Source organism: Pituophis catenifer, unplaced genomic scaffold (assembly GCF_029215685.1).
Source record: "Pituophis catenifer annectens isolate HBS135680 unplaced genomic scaffold, rPitCat1.0.hap2 SCAF_1, whole genome shotgun sequence".
NCBI classification, from domain to species: domain Eukaryota; kingdom Metazoa; phylum Chordata; class Lepidosauria; order Squamata; family Colubridae; genus Pituophis; species Pituophis catenifer.
The window spans coordinates 350,096,792-350,115,273 of NW_027256881.1; the positions used below are offsets into that span (position 1 = coordinate 350,096,792).

Consider the following 18,482-nt stretch of genomic DNA (forward strand, 5'->3'; position numbering starts at 1 on the left):
CAAGTTTAGTTAAGGGAAATCCTTTGAAAAAACCCAAACCCAATAAAATTTGGGAGTTTCTGCCCCCTAAAGTGCCCCCAAACAGTGAAGCAAATTCTAGAGACATGCACAAGCTTTCCTGTTATTTCTCCAAAGTTTTTCTCAGTACAGTCTCATCATCACCAGTAACTACCAGCAGTTCCTTGCATTGATTTTTGCTGTCTCTGAGGTCAATAAGGATTTTCTTCTGCTTCCGAACATCACCCTTGGCTTCCACATCTTTGGCCATTTCCAGAGGGAGATATTTATTTCTTTAAACAGCCTCTCCATGCTCTCCTCACGAGGCCAAGTGGTTCCAGGTTACAAATGTGAGCAACAGGACACTTTGCTGTCCACCATTGGTGGTCTCAATGCCAGGTTCTCAAGGCTGATGGCCTCCATCTTCAGTGTCTTTAAGGTCCCACAGGTAAGAGAATTCTCTAGCATACAGTATTTAGTAGACAAAGATCAAAAGCACACACAGAAACCAAGATGAAGCTAAAAGTAGTTTTTTGGGGGGATGGGGAATATAATGAGCTTTTGATTCTTAGATTATTCTTTATTAAAGGATAGCCATCATTTTAGTGCCATTCTCTGTATCAGGTAATTGATTTCTTCTCTTGCCTTCTGATGTACCACAACCAATAAAAATGGCTAAGAATGGAAGAAGATGAAGTCTGCTTGTCAAAGTGAGTCAGCCTGTCTATGAGGGCCATCACCCAGACAATGGTCACTACTAAAGTCACCATAAAACTTTTACTTTGTGTTTGAAAAAAGAATCTCTTTTTCTCCAGCTGGGTGTTGGCTTTGAGTTCTCTCAGGGAGAGAGAAGAGTTTATCCTTCCTTCTTCTGGATTAATCCCAAGGAATCTTCTCAGTATGTGGGTTTAGTCCAGCTGCTCCTGTATTTCCAGTGGAACTGGATTGGGCTTCTGGCCCCTGAAGATGACAGGGGAGAACATTTTGTCTCAACTCTGACACCAATGCTCCAGGAGAAGGAGATCTGCCTGGCCTTCACTCTCATTCTGAAACCTGATAATTTTGAAATCACTCTGAAGAAGTTTATTCTCAATTTCCCTACTTTGTCTAAAACAGAAGTGTTTATTCTGTTTGCAGATTCACTTGTTACTATCACTGTAATAGGGGCGGTAATTTTTTTTGAAAAAGTCAAAAAAGTATCATTTAGGAAAGTTTGTATCTTCACTTCCCATTGGAAACTTGGTGTGGACAGACCTGAATACACATTGCAATATATAAATCTTTTCCATGGGGTCTTGCATTTTAGGGACCACTCCAGGGATGTCTCAGAATTCAGCCACTTCCTCCTGTCTTTAGACCCCTTGAACCCCCAAGGAGATGTCTTTCTCCCTCCATGGTGGGAAAGAGTCTTTGGCTGCAAGATCCATAAATCAGGAAAGATCCCTCCAAAGGGGAGAAAACAATGTACAGGAAAGGAGAATTTGCAGAATCTGCCCAATTACACTTTTGAAAAAAGAATGACAGGAGAAAGTTACAATATCTACAATGCCATTTATGCTCTGGCACACGCTTTACATGCAATGCATGGATCCAGAGTTGGACCGACCATGATGAGGCTTGGAAAGAGGATCTCAAATGTCCAGCCATGGCAGGTAATTCCAGTGGCTTTTGACTCATGTTGTGATAGAAACGACAATGTCTCATTTGTAGCTGTAGCCGACATACTCCTATTTCTAAAGGTCTCTTTTATTTCAGATTCTTCTCTATTTGAGCAACGTGCAATTCAACAACAGTGCTGGAGATGAAGTCTCCTTCTCAGAAGATAGACTGGGATCTGCTTGTTTTGATCTTCTTAACTGGGTTCTCCTCCCCAATCAAACTTTTGAACCCATAAAAGTTGGGCATGTAAATCCTGAGGCTCCACCTGGCCAAGATTTCACCATTAACTCTGATGGAATCATCTGGGCCACAAAGGTGAGCTGCAAGGAAATGTTGCAAGTTCATGGAAAGATTCATTCTCTTCCTGAGATGCAGAATATCTTCCTAAATTGAAAAATAATCAATTGAGTCAGAAATTATGGTAGTTATTTGGTGAGAAATCCATTTTGCATGTAACACCTTTAAAGTCAGATTTGTTTCATTCCACAAGGAGTTAGTCTTGGGAACAACATCTGCTTGAAACGCAGGATTACAATTACAATTACAATTACAGTAAGCAACAGTGTTTTCCATGGACCATTGTCACTTAGTTGCATCCTCGTGGTTCTTTCCCGAAATACTCAGCTGAACAGAGGTCAGAGTACAGAAATACTCATAAAGCATACTATAAGTTATATATAACCCTATAATTAGATATATAGATACCTATATCTATATTTATACTTATAGGTGTATAGATTAATTAGACCTAAACCTTTATATATAGTGTTGTTGTTGTTGTTGTTGTTGTTGTTGTTGTTGTTATTATTATTATTATTATTATTATTATTATTATTATTATTATTTAATCTTTAGTGAGATTCACAGCCTTTGAGGCTGGTTAATAGCTCAGCAGCTCGAGTCCTAACCAAGGACCTAGGAACTGTTAAGGTATCGTCGGAGGATGTAAGCTGTTCCGAGTAAGGTGGTTTTTTGTAGAGTCAAAATGTTCAAGTCCGGCAAATTTAGAATTTCTAAATAGCGGGGTAGCCCTTTGGGTATTGCTCCAAGGGCTCCAATTACAATCGGGACAACACACAATTTCTTTTTCCACAGTCGCTCAACTTCAATTTGCAAATCCCGGTACTTTGTGATTTTTTCTTGCTGCTTATCTTCAATCCGTGCATTACCAGGTATTGCAATGTCAATGAACCATACTTTTTTCTTTTCAACTATTGTTATGTCAGGTGTGTTGTGGACCAAGTGCCTGTCAGTCTGAATCCTAAAGTCCCACAAGATCTTGAGTTTCTCATTCTCTAAAACTTTCTCAACCTGATGTTCCCAGTGGTTTTTGCTGTACTCAAATCCAAACTTCTGGCACAATTTCCAGTGAATGAATTTAGCAACACGGTCATGGCATTGTAGGTAGTCAGTTTGTGAAATTTTGCTGCACCCACTGATCAGGTGGTCAACTGTCTCATCTTTCTCATTGCAGAGGCGGCATTTGCTGTTGGTGGTAACATGTTGAATTTTTGCCTTCATGCAGTTTGTGGCTAGGGCTTGTTCTTGAGCTGCCAAAATAAAGCTTTCTGTTTCTTTTTTCAGTTCTCCTGATCTTAACCAGTTCCAGGTTAGTTTCTGGTCAGCTTTGCCTTCAATACTTTTCAAGTATTGGCCATGCAGAGCTTTGTGTTTCCAATTTTCAGCTCGCTGCTCAGTTACTTCTTTCTTATATTCTGCTTTTGTTTTAGTTGTCTTTAAAAGGCCTCCTTTATTTACTTCCTTAATCATTGGTTCTTCACTTTTCTGGATGTAATCATTCAAGCTGCATTTTTCTTCTTCCACAGTCTGCTTTACTTGTAGGAGTCCTCGACCACCCTCTGCTCTTGGTAAATATAATCGGTCAACATCACTTTTAGGGTGCAAGGCATATTCATTGTCATAAGCTTCCTTGTTTTTCTGTCCAAATTATCTAACTCTATCTGGGTCCAGTCAATTATTCCTGCAGAGTATAGCCCAGGTATTTATGGCTTTTATGATGTTTCCTCCACTCAATTTGGACATTAATATCTTACGAATTCGCCGAATGTACTTGGCTGAAGTTAATTCCTTGACTTTATTATGCATTAAGTCAGAGGCTTCTAAAATCCCCAAGTACTTGTAGCCTTCTTCTGATTTTACTGCCTTTATCATTTCTTCATTCTCTAGTTTATTCCATCCTCTTCTATGATCTTGCCTGCTTTGGTTGCTATTGTTGCAATTTGTCAATTCCAAACTGCATACCAATGTCTTGGCTGAATTCTTTTGTGTTTTCAATTAATAAGTTCAATTATTATTATTATTATTATTATTATTATTATTATTATTATTATTTATTTATTATTATTATCCATACTAGAAGGTTTGAATTAACTATAGCTTGTAAAATGACCTTGACAGTCTGGACTGGAGTGATAAGAAAACAGATGTGCAAGAGAGAGAGATTGGATTGTTAACTTGGTCCCACATCTCAATTTCTATTTTCTCTGTTTTGCCTTTTTACTTACTTTTCTGACCTTTTTTGAAGTACTTTGTTTTGGATTGGTTTTGGTGGAACTCTTCTTGGCTTTTTTTTTTTCTTCTCTCTCTGCATGATTGGAAAAGAAGTGGCCTATATAGAATTTGGATTAAGGCAAGAAGAGCCTGAAGAAATTTTGTTTGCTTTTTTTTTTCACTTTTACCTTTCTCTTTGCTCCTAAAATTATTATTTTTTTGGTATATTGTTTTTGAGGGGGTGATTGATTCTTCCCCCCCCCCTCATTTTTAATTTTTTCTAATCCACCCAATGGGGAGGATTAAATATTTGGATTACAAATAAACCATAAGTGGATTACAAATTTATCTTATACAGTGTCATGAAGAAATTTACAGCACATCTGCATCCAACAGCAAGTCCATTAACGTCAGAAACACAAAAAATATCGGAGTCGATGGAGTTAAAGAATTTTATGCAGTCACTACATGATGATTTGAAACAGGAAGAAACAATATGGTATCATCTTAGAATATCCCAAAATAGAGAAGCTTCATCTATCTCTCACTCACCAAAAGAAAAGAGGCAGTATATATTAAAGAATGGGTAAAACCCAAGTAAATTTATTCCGATGAAGATGGAAGAATCCTAATGGTTGAAATAGTAATAAACCAGAAACAAACATTGCTCATGGTAATCTATGCACCAAATAATAACCAAGAGGAATTCTACCATAAACTACATGGGAAATTAATAGAGACAAGATATGAAAACATGTTTAGAGGGTCATTTTAATGCAGTGGTGGATAAGAAGAAAGTCTACACAAGCAAATAATAATAATAATAATAATAATAATAATAATAATAATAATAATAATAATAATAATAATAATAATAATAATAATAAAATAAGAAGAAGAGAAGAACATTACTAAATACATTCTTGGAGATGGTACAAGAACTAAACTTGCAAGATAGGTGGAGACAGCTAAATTCGAAAAAGAATCAATACACCTTTTATTCAAACCCTCCTAAATCGTGGTCATGGATTTGGATGAACCCAGAATTGGGAAAAAACATAGAGGAAATAGAAATTACGACAAATACCTGGGCAGATCATAACCCTCTGGAAGTGAAATGGAAAGGCGTGAAAAGAAGAAGATGGACGTTGAACCAAAAAATCTTGAAAGAGAAAGCCTATGTCCAAATGATAGAAAAATAGTTGAAACTATTTTTTAGAGAAAATAAGAAAGAGCAAACATAATTGCAAAACTTGTGGGATACCATTAAGGGATACATTCGAGGACTATCGATAGAGTACATAGCCCAAAGAAATAAGGAAAGGAGGCGACAACAAACTATACTCGAGGAATAATGTAGGAAAGTGGAGCTAACATTACAAAAAGAACCACAGAATGATAAAATTAAAGAAGAAAGGGCTCTAGTCAAACACAAAATAAACTTATTGGCACAGGAAGAAAGGGCACAAAATATAAAAATGGTGAAACATTTTTTTTTGAACATGCAAACAAACCAGAGAGATGGCTGGCCTATGAATTAAAGAAAGAGAATGGAAATCTACATTATCAGACGGAAGGAAAAAAAAAACATTACGCACATTTTTTTTTGAGGATTTGTATAGTCAAGAAGATATATTGGAAGAGAATATAAAACTGTATTTAAGGGAGAAAGGACTAACTACAATACCGGAAATTAAAAGAGAAATGCTGAACGATAAAATAACCTTGATGGAATTAAAAGAGGCAATCAAAAAAAAAAAAAAACAATAAAACACAGGGACCCGATGGACTTCCCGCGAAACTATACAAAAAAGTGCAAGAACCATTGGAGACAATTCTGCTGGAATTATATAATGAAGCCTTGGCAGAAGCCAAATTACCAGGAACATGGTCCGAGGCATACATCACATTAATATTAAAAGAGGACACAGACCACCAACAGACTAAAAACTGTTTTTACCAATTTCGCTTCTAAATGCCAACTATAAAATATTTGCCGCCATAATTTCAGAAAGAGTCAAAAGAATATTAAATGAAATGATTCACACAGATCAAAATGGTTTTCTACCAAAAAGGCAAATTAGAAATAATACAAGAATGGTGATGAATGTTTTGGAATTTTATGAGGCGCACCCCAAGAAACAAGGAGCTTGATATTTTTAGATGCGCAAAAAGCCTTTGACAACCTAAATTGGCAGTTTCTTATCCAGCAGTTAAAAAATATGATTTTTTGGGGGGAAATTTGTGAGGATGATAACCGCAATATATTCTACTCAAAGAAGCAAATGTAATATTAAATGGGGAAACAACAGGGAAAATCAACATAGCTAAGGGTGTAAGACAGGGATGCCCATTGTCACCTCTATTCTTTATTCTATTGTTAAAGGTATTACTAACACATATTAGACAAGAACCAGGAATAAAAGGAGTAAAAATTAAAAAAGAATATAAACTACAGGCGTTTGCGGACGACTTAGTGTTCTTTATAGAGGAGCCTCTGGAAACTGGAACAAAATTAATACAAGAAATAGAAGAATTTGGCAAAGTGGCAGGAGTTAAAATAAATAAGGATAAAACAAAAATAATAACTAAAAGACTTACTGAAAGCCAGAAAAGTGAACTGGAGAGGAAATTGAAAATATAGATAACTAAAAAGGGTAAATATTTTGGAATTTGGTTGATGGCAAAATGCTCCTCAATAAAAGAGGATAATTATAGTAAATTGTTTCATCAAATAAAAAAAGATTTAGACACCTGGCGGAAACTACAACTATCATTAATTGGAAGAATTGCCACAATCAAAATGAATATATTACCAAAAATTTTATATCTATTTCAAACAATACAGATATATATTTTTTTTGAAGAGCTGAATAAAGTAATAACTAAATTTGTCTGGCTAGGGAAGAAACCCAGAATAAAATTAAAGCTATATTACCAAGCAGCAGCCCTAACGTGTAAAGGATTGGATAAATTTAAAAAAACAAGAGGATATTGATATTGGAAGGACATGATTTGCAATTAGGGTGGCATGAATTTATCTGGGAAGGGAAAAGTAAAGTACAGACATATTTTCAGAGACACCAGGTGAGAGAATCACTTTTATATGTATGGAGGAAAATAAAGAAAAACCATTATACTCTTTATTATATATAAAGAGTATAATGAAATATATAATAAAGAATTGAGATATCTGATTGTGAATGTATTAACAGCAGCTAGGATTGGAAAAATGAGAAAATACCAATGCAGGATGAAGTTATTAAGAAAATAATGGAATGTGCTGAAATGAGCAAATAGACATTTGAAATTGGAGAACAAGAAGATAAACAATATTATAAAATATGGGACCTATTCTATCAATGGTTAGATAAAAAAATATGGAAATGAAATATGGTAGAGATTTTCACAATATAAGATTTGTAGAACTATGTGAAATATAACATATAGATGTATGACTACTGGATAGATTTAAGAGGATGAAATGAAAGCTATAATAAAAATTAGAATAAGAAAATGGTTAGAAGAAATTACGAATCATCAAATTCAGTTAAAATCAGAATTATTTCTATTAGGGATAATAGTAAGAAAATTCAATATATCATATTGCATGTAACAAAAGCGGCCAGAATTGCCTATCACAAAACTGGAAACACCCTCCGAGAGAATGGTGATTGAAAAGGTGATAGGTTGCACTGAGATAGGCAGGTTAACTTTGGAATTAAAAGAAAGAGGAGAATTGGAATATTGTTTAGTCTGGGAAATGTGGTAGAAATGGCTAGAGAACAGATGTAAAGATTAAATATGAAGGTAGCTAGAGAGAAATATTAAAGATAATATATATAATTAAAGGAAGAATAAGGAATGTTATGTATGTTATGTATGTATGAATATTATCGATGCTGGAATGCTGAAAAAATTGTAAATGTGATATAAAATGATGAGATATGTTTAATAAAAACAACACACACACACACACACACACACACACACACACACACACATATAAAAAAATAAAATCTCGGGTGTTTTCCCGCGTCATTATAAATAAGTTGGTTAAAATATTTAAAATCCTGGTTAAAATCCCAGCTTAAAATCTTCTAAAATTCCTTACAGAGCACTCTGCAAGGTCCTTTAAAACCTCAACTAAAATCCTACCAGTGACTTTAAAAGTTTTTCTTAAAGCAACGTTTCGACAGGCTCACACCCTGTCCTCTTCAGGGTGTAATATATATATATTATTCAGGTTTTCTCCTGCATAAAATTGGAAGTGTCTTGGCGATGTTTAGACGAAGTCTCATTCGTCATCTTCAGGCTGGTGTTTGAGCACGAAGCCAAAAACACCAGCCTGAAGATGACGAATGAGACTTCGTCGAAACGTCGCCAAGACACTTCCAATTTTATGCAGGAGAAAACCCGAATAACCAAAGACCTACATACAAACACCCGCGAAAACCTCTGCAGGCTGTGATCCCAGTTCCAATCTCCCACGTCCATAGGTCTGTCAGGAATTCCATTGGCCTGAATCCCTCAGGACTGTTCTTGATTTGTGATAGACATTGGCAATCTATTTCTTTAGAAGATAATCTAAATATAGAAGTCGGAATAAGAAAGAGAAATGGGAATGGGGGTGGGGGATGAATGCACATGGTTCATTGCTTAAGTAGCTTCAAATACTTCTCTTTCAGACCATCCCCTCTGCCAGGTGTGGCATCAGGAGGTGCCATGCAGGAGAGAGGAGAAGAGTTCCAGAGGGCGAGCAGGTTTGCTGCTACCAATGTGATGCTTGCGCAGAAGGGACCATTTCTAATCAGACAGGTAGAGCAGACTTTAAATGTTAATCTTCCAGAATCAAGGCATTCATTAAATCAATATATTTTTGTGATTGTGTCATTTTCGATAAGATTGACATGCATTCATATTTTTCAGGAGAACTTTCAGTTTATAGATCTAAACTGTCCTGGCCACAGAGGCCACCTTTCCCAACTCTCAGCAAGGATAGTTTGAGGGCACAATTTATGAGTCCCTCAACATCCATTTCGGCTTCTAGTTTCACATCGAATTGGGAAACCAACTTTCAATCTTTTGAAAGTGGGGTATGCAGTCCAAGGTTTTATTTTTATTATTCAGAATATGCTCCTTCCTTCAGCACTATCAACCTCTGAGGAAATAGACCAGCCAAAAAAAGAGGAGATCCACCTATTTATGTCTCTTTGATAGAGCAGGAGGGAGGGGAAAAATCTGAATTAACAGATTTGACCTACAAAGCAGAGATTAAGGCTATATGGTTAATGGATAATGTACACAAAAACAAAACAGCAGCCTTCCTGGAGAACAGATCTGTCTGTCTTCTTTTTGTTCCATTATAAAATAGCGGAAAAAACAGGCAGGAATCTCAAATTGAAAGCCTCATTACTCATGGAGGTGCACAGTTAATGGATAGCTGGAACTCAATCCTTGTCTCTCACTAATCTAGTCCCAGGATCATCATAAATGAAGGATGATTTGCTCTTTTTGATGCCCCCTAAATAGCACAGGGGATTATTTCATTACTCCCTTTGTAGGTAGGACAATAGCAGAAAGGAAACTCTCATATCATTTATGCGGGAGGGACAATGTGCATGGTAGTTGCTCAAGAAATTCTTAGAAAAAACTTTTGATTTCAGATACAGCTCACTGTGAACCCTGCCCAGAAGACCAATTTCCCAACAAGGACAAGGACCAATGCATTGCCAAGAAGCTACACTTCCTTGCCTATCAAGACACCCTTGGATACACTTTAGTTTCTCTCACTCTTTTTCTCTCTGTGACCACATCTGCAGTCCTGGTGATTTTCTATAAATATCATGACACACCAATAGTCAAGGCCAACAATCGAGACCTCACCTACATCCTCCTGGTCTCCCTCCTGCTCTGTTTCCTCTGTTCCTTCCTTTTCATTGGTCAACCAGGGAAGGTCACCTGTCTCTTCCAACAATCTGCCTTTGCCATCCTCTTTTCCCTTGCAGTTTCCTCTGTGTTGGCAAAAACTGTCATGGTGGTTCTGGCCTTCATGGCCACCAAGCCAGGGAACAGGACAAGGAAACTCTTAGGAAAACCACTGACCAACTCCATTGTCATAGCCTGTCCCCTGATCCAAGCTCTTCTTTGTGCCACCTGGCTGGGAACCTCTCCTCCATTTCTCAAATGGGACTTTCACTCCTTGTTTGGAGAGATCATCTTGGAATGCAAGGAAGGCTCAGCTGTAATGTTTTACATTGTTCTTGCCTATTTGGGTTTCTTGGCCCTCGTCAGTTTCACAATGGCATTTCTAGCTAGGAAATTGCCTGACAGTTTTAATGAAGCCAAGTTCATTACTTTCAGCATGCTGGTCTTTTGCAGTGTTTGGATCTCCTTCCTCCCCACCTACCTGAGCACCAAAGGGAAGTCCATGGTGGCTGTGGAGATCTTCTCCATTTTGGCCTCTGGAACTGCTGTCTTGGTCTGTATCTTTTTCCCCAAATGCTACATTATTCTACTGAGGCCCGATTTGAATTGTAGAGAAAATATAGTAAGAAACAAGAATTTGTAACTAATACAAAAGCTCGCCTCATTTATATTTGTCTTTGAGGCATGTTTAGAAAATGAAAAGATATTTCCAAAAAATGAGGATATGAAGAAAAAATTTCTCCATTAATGATTTCCTTATCAAGAGCTGCAAGTGGTTAAAATTTACCTATGGTCAGCAACAATCACCAGATTTTTGTTTGTCATGACTTCAGAATATCCTCAGTGAATTTCAGTGCCTTGCACGAAGGAAAGCTTTTTGTTAAAGATATGTTTATTATTTCAAGGATGAAATTTTCTTATTTTGTTCCTTATTTTATTTCAATCATTTTTAAGGTAGTATTTTAAAGGATTGGATTCAGTTTCAATGCTTTTAAACATATATGGTTCTTTCCTTAAATGTGTGAGTCTTTATAGAGTTCCTTGCCACAATTCAATTCAATTCAAATCCCCCACCCATCTGGATCTGCTGTACTTCCTCATCAATATCCAGCAGAATTTCCCTCGGATGTATGAGGAAAGTTATGTCATAAATGTATGCAGTATGTTAATCATCTCTTGTGATATTTCAGCTCTTTGAATTTCTTGGTAAACCATGCTGGTCTATGGGATCTGTGTGCATAGAAAATCTGCACAGGAATAATTCAACCCATGCCCAGGATCATAATCAAATTTCCTTAATGAGTATATGTTTCCAGCAAGGTCATTCAGGGCATGATAGTCATCTCACCTTCCTAAGTAAAGGAGGCATTTTCCAATCACCTATTCCTGTGATATATGGTAAATTAAAAATGATAATAAGCACCTTGAATGGTGCCTTGAAGGAATGCGGGAGCCACTGCAGCTCATGGAACAAAAGTCTAGCATGGGTAAACCTAGAATTGTCCAATCTTGTGAGAACCACTTCATTTTGGACCAGCTGATTTTTGGAAGCAGCCTCCAGCAACCCCATTCAATTGTGATCAATTGGAAAATGGTGGTCACTTCTGTAATTACACGATGCAGCCGTTTGACGAAGTGATCCATTCTACTTCCCTCATGTGGTCTATGCAACATTTCAGAAAGTGCCAGAGATCTCATGCTAGGTGAAGTTTCAGGTGGGTGACAACATCGGCGATTTTGGTCTATGGCAGTGATTCTCAGCCTGGGGGAGGGGCACAAAATCATCACATGGGGTCCATGAAGGCTTGAAGAAATTTAAATCTTGTGTTAAAACTTGCGGGTCCGTGGCCACAAAAGATACTAGGGCAAAACCTTGGCAGTATTGCTTGGTCAGTTGATGTTTATACAACTGAATATTATTGCATCCAAGCATTGTTCACAGTTACAAGGCTACAACTGATTCTCATTTGCCACCAAACCCCATTAGCACTCACACTAGCTGACCAACTATGGCCCAGGCCAAACTCCATCTTGCACGCAGGGGGTCAGTTTCATGGAGGTCAAATTCACAACTTCACCATGACTCCATCTGCTCTGTGCATTACAAGAAAAACAAACATGTTTTTCCATTCTGGTGAATGAGAAGCTGTTGCTCCATAGGTAGAGCAATTGCTTTTCCTTGCAATTATCAGAAGTACACTGATAATACAGGGTACACATAGTGTATCCCCTGTGGATTTCTAGATACAAAATCTTCCAAGGTAAACCCTACTTTAAAATCTTTGTTTAAGAATTCATTCATTCAAGGAAATCATGCTGCATTTATAATGATTCTAGGATAGATTATCCCCCCTGCAGAGAGGGGCAGCATAAAAGAATCTCAAAGTCATCAGGCCATGATCTGGCCTGGACAAAGGGGACCAGGATAGCTCCTCCTCAGATCAGGTTGGAAGTGGTCTGCTTTGAGTTGAGCCAAAAAGGAGGTTGGGGATGGTGAAATGCCTTTATGCCTGCCCTGGAGATTGCAAATGGACGTCTCTCAAGACTATAAGCCTGGGGAACCCCACAGTCAACTGTGAAATGTCCTCCAGAGGTTCAGACATGAAGGATGCTGTGCAGCAGGAGGGCTGGTATACTAGCATTGATCCCAACTAGTCCTGTAAATGAATCTTCAAGAAAAGAATTTCAGACTTGGCAATTTGGGGAGCAACACCCCAAAAGACCAAAAGAGACACCCGGATGACAATTGCTACCCTTAGGCTACAGGAAAAGAAATTTGCAAGTCTTGCCAAAAAAATTGCAGTTAAAATCCTGAGATTCTTCCATCAAATTCCATTTCTGCCTTGTGCCACTATTCCCAAGTAGCCCTTCTATTATCTGACCAAAGTAGGGCATAAACCAAAATCCATCTTGTGTGCTGTAGGTCAACAACACAACTTCCCCATGACTCCATCTACTCTGTGAATTACAAGAGACACAAAGATGTTTTCCATTCTGCTGCATGAAGAGAAGCTGTTGCTTAGGGGATAGGACACTGGCCTTTCTTTGCAATTATCAGAAGAACAGTCATTCTTCATGTATCCCCTGTGGATTTCCAGACACAAAGATCTTCCAGGATAAAAATATCTCTGAATTCACGAAATGGGGGGCAGAACGTGTCACCTTAGCCTGTCTTGCAAAGAGCTCATTCCTCACATGCCTTTGTTTCCTCTATGGTCACAGCCCAAACATAGGTAAGAGGAAGCATTGTTGATATAAATTTGTTGTGGTGCCATCCAGGTGGCACAGGTGGTGTCTGATCTGCTAAAGCTCCAGTGAGGTTTTAGGAGCAACCTTCAAACCAGTTTCTGCATAAACCTTGATTTCTGTTCTAGGAGGGAAGGTGATAAGAATGACTGGCAGGAGTCATGCTACTTCTGATGCTGATGCTCTTCTGGCTCCTGGCTCCAATTACAGCAAAAAGGCTGCAAACCATATGTGTGTTCAGGGATTATATCAATGTAGATGCAAGCTACTATAGGCCTGGTAATCTCATTATTGGTGGGAATTTGCCCTTTGGAACCATTTATAAATCTCCTGTCCTGGAGTTTAATAAAGTGAATCGTCATCTACAGAATGTGTAAGTCTGAACTGGAGGGGAAACATGCAGATAATTATTTTCTGTGCTTTAAATTCGGGGACTATTTTTAGAAATAATTCTTCTAGTGCTTTCAACTGCCCTGGTATAGTTAACATGTTGCGCTTTTCTCAATAAAATACCAAGCTCTTCAAATAAACTTGAATTCTCAATCCCTTCATCAGAAAGATGATAAAACAACAAAAATGAAGAGGGAAGCTATGCTGACCTAGTGAAGAAGTCAAATTATAATATTAATCTGAACAGAAACGTCTAGTAGAAAATTCAAATGAAAGCTCAACACTCTTCAAGTGTTCAGGAGTTACAAAAATTCCTCTCAGTTTTGGAATCAACATTGCTCATGAATAATGGCCTTTAGTATATCTATGAGACGACCCTCACTGTAGTCTTGTGCTCAACAATCTTTACCACACCTGAAGAAGCAGCTCCAAGAAACACCTTAAATAATTACGGTGAAAGGGGAGCATTTGAAATGGATAACAGCCACTGCAGCAAAGTGAATATGGCAGGGATGATAGAGAGTATAAAACGGTCCATGATATTTATGGAATGCCTTGTCTCCTTTCTCAGAAAGACATCCAAGTTTAGCCAAAGGAAATCCTTTGGGGAAAAAAACTCAAACCCAATGAAATTTGGGAGTTTCTACCCTCAAAGGTCCCCCCCAAACAGTGAAGCAAATTCTACAGCCATGCACAAGCTTTCCTGTAACGTTCACCAATGTTTTTCTCACTACAGAATCATCATCAGTTACTACCAGCAGTTCCTTTCATTGATGTTTGCTGTCTCCGAGGTCAATAAGGATTTTCTTCTGCTCCCCAACATCACCTTTGGCTTCCACATCTATGGCCATTTCCAGAGGGAGATATTTATTTCCTTAAACAGCCTCTCCATGCTCTCCTCACGAGGCCAAGTGGTTCCAGGGTACAAATGTGACCTGCAGGACACTCTGCTGTCCATCATTGGTGATCTCAGTGCCAAGTCCTCAAGGCTGATGGCCTCCATCTTCAGCATCTTTAAGGTCCCGCAGGTAAGAGAGCTCTCTTGGATCAAAAACACACATAGAAGCCAAAGATGAAACTAAACGTAGTTTTTTGTTGGGAGGCATATCATGAGCTTCTGACTCTTAGTTTATTCTTTATTAAAGGGTAGCCATAATTTTAGTGCCATTTATTCTCTGTATCAGATTATTGGTTTCTTCTCTTCTCTTCTGACAACCAATAAAAATGCCTAAGTAGGGAAGAAGATGAAGTTTGCCAGTCAAAGTGAGTCTGGAGGGCCATCAACCACACAATGGTCACGACTAAAGTCAGCATAAAACTTTTACTTTGTCTTTGAAAGATGAATCTCATTGTTTTTCAGCTCGGTGTTGGCTTTGAGTTCTCTCAGGGAGAGAGAAGAGTTTATCCTTCCTTCTTCCGAATGAATCCCAAGGAATCTCCTCAGTATGTGGGTTTAGTCCAGCTGCTCCTGCATTTCCAGTGGAACTGGGTTGGTCTTCTGGCCCCTGAAGATGACAGGGGAGAAAGTTTCATTTCAACTCTGACGCCAATGCTCCAGGAGAAGGAGATCTGCCTGGCTTTCACTCTAATGGTGGAATTGGATAATATTGAAATCATTCAGAACAAGATTGTTGTTAATTTCCGCACGTGGTCTAAAGCAGAAGTGTTTATTATGTTTGGAGACATAGTTGTTACGGGCACTATAATATGGGCGGCATATTTTTTTGAAAACTACAGGAAAGTATCATTTAGGAAAGTTTGTATCTTTACTTTCCATTGGAAACTTGGTGTGGGGGAACCTGAAAAAACATGGCAATTGCTAAAGCTTTTTCATGGGGCCTTGCATTTTAGAGACCACTCCGGGGATGTCTCTGAATTCAGCCACTTCCTCCTATCATTAGACCCCCTGAACCCCCAAGGAGATGTCTTTCTCCCTCCATGGTGGGAATTTGTCTTTGGCTGCAAGATCCATAAATCAGGAAAAATCCCTCCAAAGGGAGAAAAAGAATGTACAGAAAAGGAGAATCTGCAGAAACTGCCCAATTACACTTTTGAAAAAAGAATGACAGGAGAAAGTTACAATATCTACAATGCCATTTATGCTCTGGCACACGCTTTACATGCAATGTATGGATCTAGAGTTCGACTGACCATGATGAGGCTTGGAAAGAGGATCTCAGATGTCCAGTCATGGCAGGTAATTTCTGTGGTTTTTGAATCAGTCCACAGAAACCTTAATTGGAAGCTCCCCATACGAATTTCTTCAGTTACTGATTCAATGTCTGCGTACTCCCATACCAGTTCATCTGAGACCCTGCCCTTTTTTTTAGTTTACCTTTTGTTGTGCTACTCAGCTTGCTTTGTGAAGACAGCTTCTGATTAAGAATGGATGGAAACTAACCCAGGAGAGAAACAACCTAGAACTAAGGAGAAATTTCTTAAGGGAGGGTTTATCTTTAGAAGTCGTGGGTACTCCATTGCTGGAGTCATTTAAGACAGGATAGCCACTTGTCTGAAACTGTAGAGGGTCTGTTGCTTGAACAGGGGATTGGACTAGACGACCTCCAATGTCCCTTCCAATACTGTGATTCTGTTTCTATGACAACCACAGCACAGAGTAAGATTCAAAATGGTCCTAATGGGTTCCTGGTCTGAAATTCATTAGAGTTTTCTGCATCAAAGCCTAAAATGTTGGACCTCTCTGAATAGTGAAGTGTCCAACCAGGTCAGATGCTTCCTTCCACATGGCCCAATGGATCAAACCTGGTTCCTGCCTTCTGCTGCCTTTGACAACGAGCCAGAGAAAACAAGTAGAATTTTCCGTGGTTCTCTTAGAAATGATTTATTCATTTCAAACATTCATTGATCAGTTAACAAGACCTTGGGCCAAAGTAACTATTTGAAAGTGCATGTAGCCAAGTATCACAAGAGGAAAATCCTAAAATTAAATTTAGACTGTGGAACTAAAATTATTGTGTTTCGGTGAAATACTAGTTCGAAACCATGCCCAATGATAAAGGGAAAACTTAGTTTCAGAGTTCAACACACTTGATTCCTCAGATCGCCACCAAGAGATGGAACTAGCTTCTTAAACATAAACCCATCTTCTCAAGGTGGCAATCATGTTGTGATAGAAACCACAATGTCTCATTTGTAGCTCAAGCCCACATACTCCTATTTCTAAAGGTCTCCTTTCTTTCAGATTCTTCCCTATTTGAGCAATGTGCAGTTCAACAACAGTGCTGGAGATGAAGTCTCCTTCTCAAAAGATGGACTGGGATCTGCTCGTTATGATCTTCTCAACTGGGTTCTCTTCCCCAATCGATCTTTTATCCCCATAAAAGTTGGGCAAGTAAATCCTGAGGCTTCCCCAGGCCAAGATTTCACCATTAACTCTGATGGAATCGTCTGGGGCACAAAGGTGATCTGAATGGAAATGTTATAAGTTGAGAGATAGATTCATTCTCTTCCTGATATGTTAGAACAATTTTCTAACTTGAAAAATAATCAATTGAGTTGGAAATCGTGGCAGTCATATGGTGATAAATCTGCTATGCAGGTAACACCTTTGAGGTCTGATTTGTGGCATTCCACAAAGGGTTAGGCTAGGGAGCAACATCTGCTTGAAACGCAGGATGCAATTACAGAAAGCAACAGTGATTTCCATGGATCATTTCCACTCAGTTGTATCCTCATGGTTCTTTCTTTTAGCAATGCTATGGTTCAGTCACAATCCTTCCTCTGCAGGCTGAGATCCCAGTTCCAATCTCCAAAATCCATGGGTGTCTCAGAAGTGCCACTGGCCTGAATCCCACAGGAGCTTTTCCATATTTCAGTAGAAAAGTTTTTCTTTGGAAGAGAATCTGAACATAGAAGTAGGAATAATGAAGGGGAATAGGAATGGAAAAAAGAATGAATGCAGCAGGTTGATTGTTTAAGTCATCTCAAGTGTTTCTCTTTTCTCTTTCAGAAGGTGCCCTTTGCCAGGTGTGGCATGAAGAGATGCCAGGCAGGAGAGAGGAGAAGAGTTCCAGAGGGCAAGCAGGTTTGCTGCTACCAATGTGACCCTTGTCCAGAAGGATCCATTTCTAATCAGACAGGTAGAATGTCAACGGTCCGACTAGCAAACCCAAAAAAAAGGAGACACTCTCAGGAACTTTGTAATCCCCAAAGCAAAACTTTATTGGATACACCATTTTGGTACTGAAGAATCAAAACCAGCTCTGGTTTTTCCCCAGCCAAGGCTTACATGGTTAAACAATCGCTTGTCCTTCTCCCCACCCCTGGCTGTTCACATTGTCCAATTATGAACCGTCCTTTTCTTTTAAGAACAGTTCACTTCTTTGTCACACACCTTCAGCAGTGGCCTTGGTAGGTTCTTGGCTCTCATTGTCTGTCTCTGGAGTGTCTACATTTTTTCTCACCCTTCCCTCCCAGTTCTTTGGCAAATTGAATAGTGATAAGACTCAAATGTTTCAAAAGAGGTTCAATCTTGATAAAGAGCAGACAACAAATGTAAATCTTCCAGGATCAAGGAAGACATTCATTAATTCAATTTTTTTGTTATTGTGATCATTTTTTATAACATTGATATGCACTCACACTTTTCAATAGAACCTTTCAGTTTAAACATTTAAACTGCCCTGGCCACAGAGGCCACCTTTCCCGACCCTCAGCAAGGATAGTTTAAGGGCACAAATTATGAGTCCCCCAACATTCATTTCTGCTTCTACTTTCACATCTAATTGGGA

The 18,482-nt window shown here is 38.6% G+C and overlaps 1 protein-coding gene across 1 annotated transcript; it reads left to right on the forward strand.

Annotated features, from left to right (window-relative positions):
- Positions 1 to 307: 307 nt before the first annotated feature.
- On the forward strand, positions 308 to 17,161 carry LOC139312843 (vomeronasal type-2 receptor 26-like). Its single transcript, XM_070937984.1, has 4 exons — positions 308 to 445; positions 1,592 to 1,649; positions 9,834 to 10,717; positions 16,934 to 17,161. The coding sequence occupies exons 1-4, from the start codon at positions 308 to 310 to the stop codon at positions 17,159 to 17,161; spliced, it is 1,308 nt and encodes a 435-aa protein (XP_070794085.1).
- Positions 17,162 to 18,482: the final 1,321 nt, after the last annotated feature.

Bases quoted from the DNA above. Each gene is read 5' to 3' on its own strand.
- LOC139312843 (XM_070937984.1), top strand. From the start codon at position 308: ATGCTCTCCTCACGAGGCCAAGTGGTTCCAGGTTACAAATGTGAGCAA. The intron at 1,650-9,833 runs GTAATTCCAGTG...TTTTGATTTCAG, and splicing joins CAAATGTCCAGCCATGGCAG to ATACAGCTCACTGTGAACCC. The intron at 10,718-16,933 runs GTAAGAAACAAG...CCTTTCTTTCAG, and splicing joins TGAATTGTAGAGAAAATATA to ATTCTTCCCTATTTGAGCAA.